Consider the following 2,233-nt stretch of genomic DNA (forward strand, 5'->3'; position numbering starts at 1 on the left):
CAATCCCCCTGCTCTGTGCATGACGGGGCGGCGCCCCAACTCCCCAATTGGCCCTGCTCTGAGCCCGACCAGGGGCTGCACCTAGGGATTGGGCCTGCCCTCTGCCACCCGGGAGCAGACCTAAGCCAGCAGGTTGTTATCTCCCGAGGGGTCCCAGACTGTGAGAGGGCACAAGTGGGGCTGAGGGACATCCCCACCCCCGCCAGTGCACAAATTTTTGTGCATCGGGCCTCTAGTCTATATAATAAAAGCCCAGTGACCATATGGCAGAACAACCAGAATGACCAGTCGCTATGATGTGCACATCAGGGGGCAGACACTCAACAGAGGAGCCTCTCCTGCCTCCGAGGCAGCGCTAAGGAGTGGCTAGCCAAACGGTGAGGAGCAAGCGGGGGGGGGGGCAGTTAGGAGTGAGTAGGTGGGCAGTTAGGAGTGAGGGGTCCTGGATTGCGAGAGAGCACAGGCTGGACTGAGGGACCACCACCCCCCCACACAAATTTCATACATCGGGCCTCTAGTAAGACTATAAAGCCTTTTCCTTTAAATTTGTCACATTCATCAAAAAGTAAATATACATGCTTAAAAAACTGATAGGCTTTCTCGTACTTACACAGATTTCTCTATTTTCCCCACTGCTTGAGAACCACGAACACTATACTGGGATTCATCTAAATAAAACAAAAATTATGGTATTTTCATTTTTCATGCAGTTGGCAGGGTAAAATTGGTATAGATTTTGATCAAGGTTTACATATTGGGATGGAGAGATTGATTGATCGAGTTTTCCCCTTTTCAAACCCAAACTTCTTGGGAACAGAGAGTATATTATATTTCCTTGTAACCTCTAAGTTCCTTGCATAAAGTTGAATGCATTTATTATAAATCTTTCTTTTTCAAATCAAAGAAAGCCAGTGTGGCAAAAAGGAAATTTATAAAGAAGATTAAATCAAAAAGTACTTACTAAAATTTTGGTTTAGGAATTCAAGGTTCTTATTTTCTGTCTTTTCTGCAACATCAGCAGTTTTGATATGCTATAAACACAGGAGACATGTTAATGTAAATTTGAATTAAGGTATTGTAGGAAAATAACTTTTAAAAATCAGAATATTAAAGATTAAAACTTTAAAAATAAATTTGCTTTGCTATTAAAAGCTGGATAGTATTTCTATTTATAGTTGACCTTAAAACAAATTGGGGGTGTCCTGACAGGTTTGGCTTAGTATCGGCCTGCAGATCGAACGGTCCCAGGTTCAATTCCAGTCAAAGGCATATACCTTGGTTGTGAACACATCCCCAGTAGGGGGTGTACAGGAGGCAGCTGATTGATATCTCTCTCTCATCAATGTTTCTCTCTATCCTGCTCCCTTCTACTTTGTAAAAAATAAATAATAAAATATTTTAAAAAATCCATCTGATATAGTGTGTCATTTAAGGCCTCCCTTTCCTTGTTGATTTTCTGTCTGGAAAATCTACCCATTGATGTCAGTGGAGTTTCAAAATCCCTTACTATGACTGTATTACTCTCAATCTCTGCCTATATGTCCATCAAGATTTGCTTTAAATATTTGGATGTTTTTATGTTGGTTGCATAAATGTTAATAAGAATTATATCCACATTATTTTTTCAACCACGTGAACAGCAGACACATGAGGGTGCACTCTTGTCCAGGGAGCATCAGCCCCGTGAGCAGCCTGCCTCGGGCCTAAGAGCAGCAGCCTCATGTGGCCTGCCCCTGTCCAAGGAGCAGCAGCTTTGTGAGCGGCCCGCTTCCCTGTCCGAGGAGCAGCAACCATGCGAGCAGTCCAACCTGTCCGAGGAGCAGCAGCTGCATGAGCAGTCTACCTACATCTGAGGAACAGCAGCCCTGCGCATCCCACCCACATCCGAGGAGCAGCAGCTGTGCACAGCCCGCACCCTACACTAGTCCGAGGAGCAGTAGCTGTGCAAGCATCTTGTCCTCGTCCAAGCATCAGCAGCCACACGGGCAGCCTGCCCAATCCGAGGAACAGCAGCTGTGTGGGCATCCCGCCCTCATCCAAGGAGCAGCAGTTCTGTGAGTGGCCCATCCCCATTCGAGGAGCAGCAGCAGCCCACCCCAGTCCGAGGAGCAGCAGCCACACGAGCAGACTTCCCACGTCCACGGAGCGGCAGCCCTGTGCAGCACACACTGGTCCAAGAAGCACAGCCACAACAGCCTGCACCTGTCGGACGAGCAGCAGCCAGGGGAGTGGC

General features: G+C 47.1%; 1 protein-coding gene across 1 annotated transcript in view; it reads right to left on the minus strand.

Moving 5' to 3' along the window:
• SYCP2 (synaptonemal complex protein 2) overlaps positions 1-2,233 on the minus strand; it is a 96,068-nt gene that overhangs the window by 43,210 nt on the left and 50,625 nt on the right. The window contains 1 exon segment of the mRNA XM_006767251.1: positions 958-1,031. Within this exon segment, the coding sequence (XP_006767314.1) occupies positions 958-1,031 (74 nt within the window).

Source organism: Myotis davidii, unplaced genomic scaffold, assembly GCF_000327345.1.
Source record: "Myotis davidii unplaced genomic scaffold, ASM32734v1 scaffold262, whole genome shotgun sequence".
NCBI classification, from domain to species: domain Eukaryota; kingdom Metazoa; phylum Chordata; class Mammalia; order Chiroptera; family Vespertilionidae; genus Myotis; species Myotis davidii.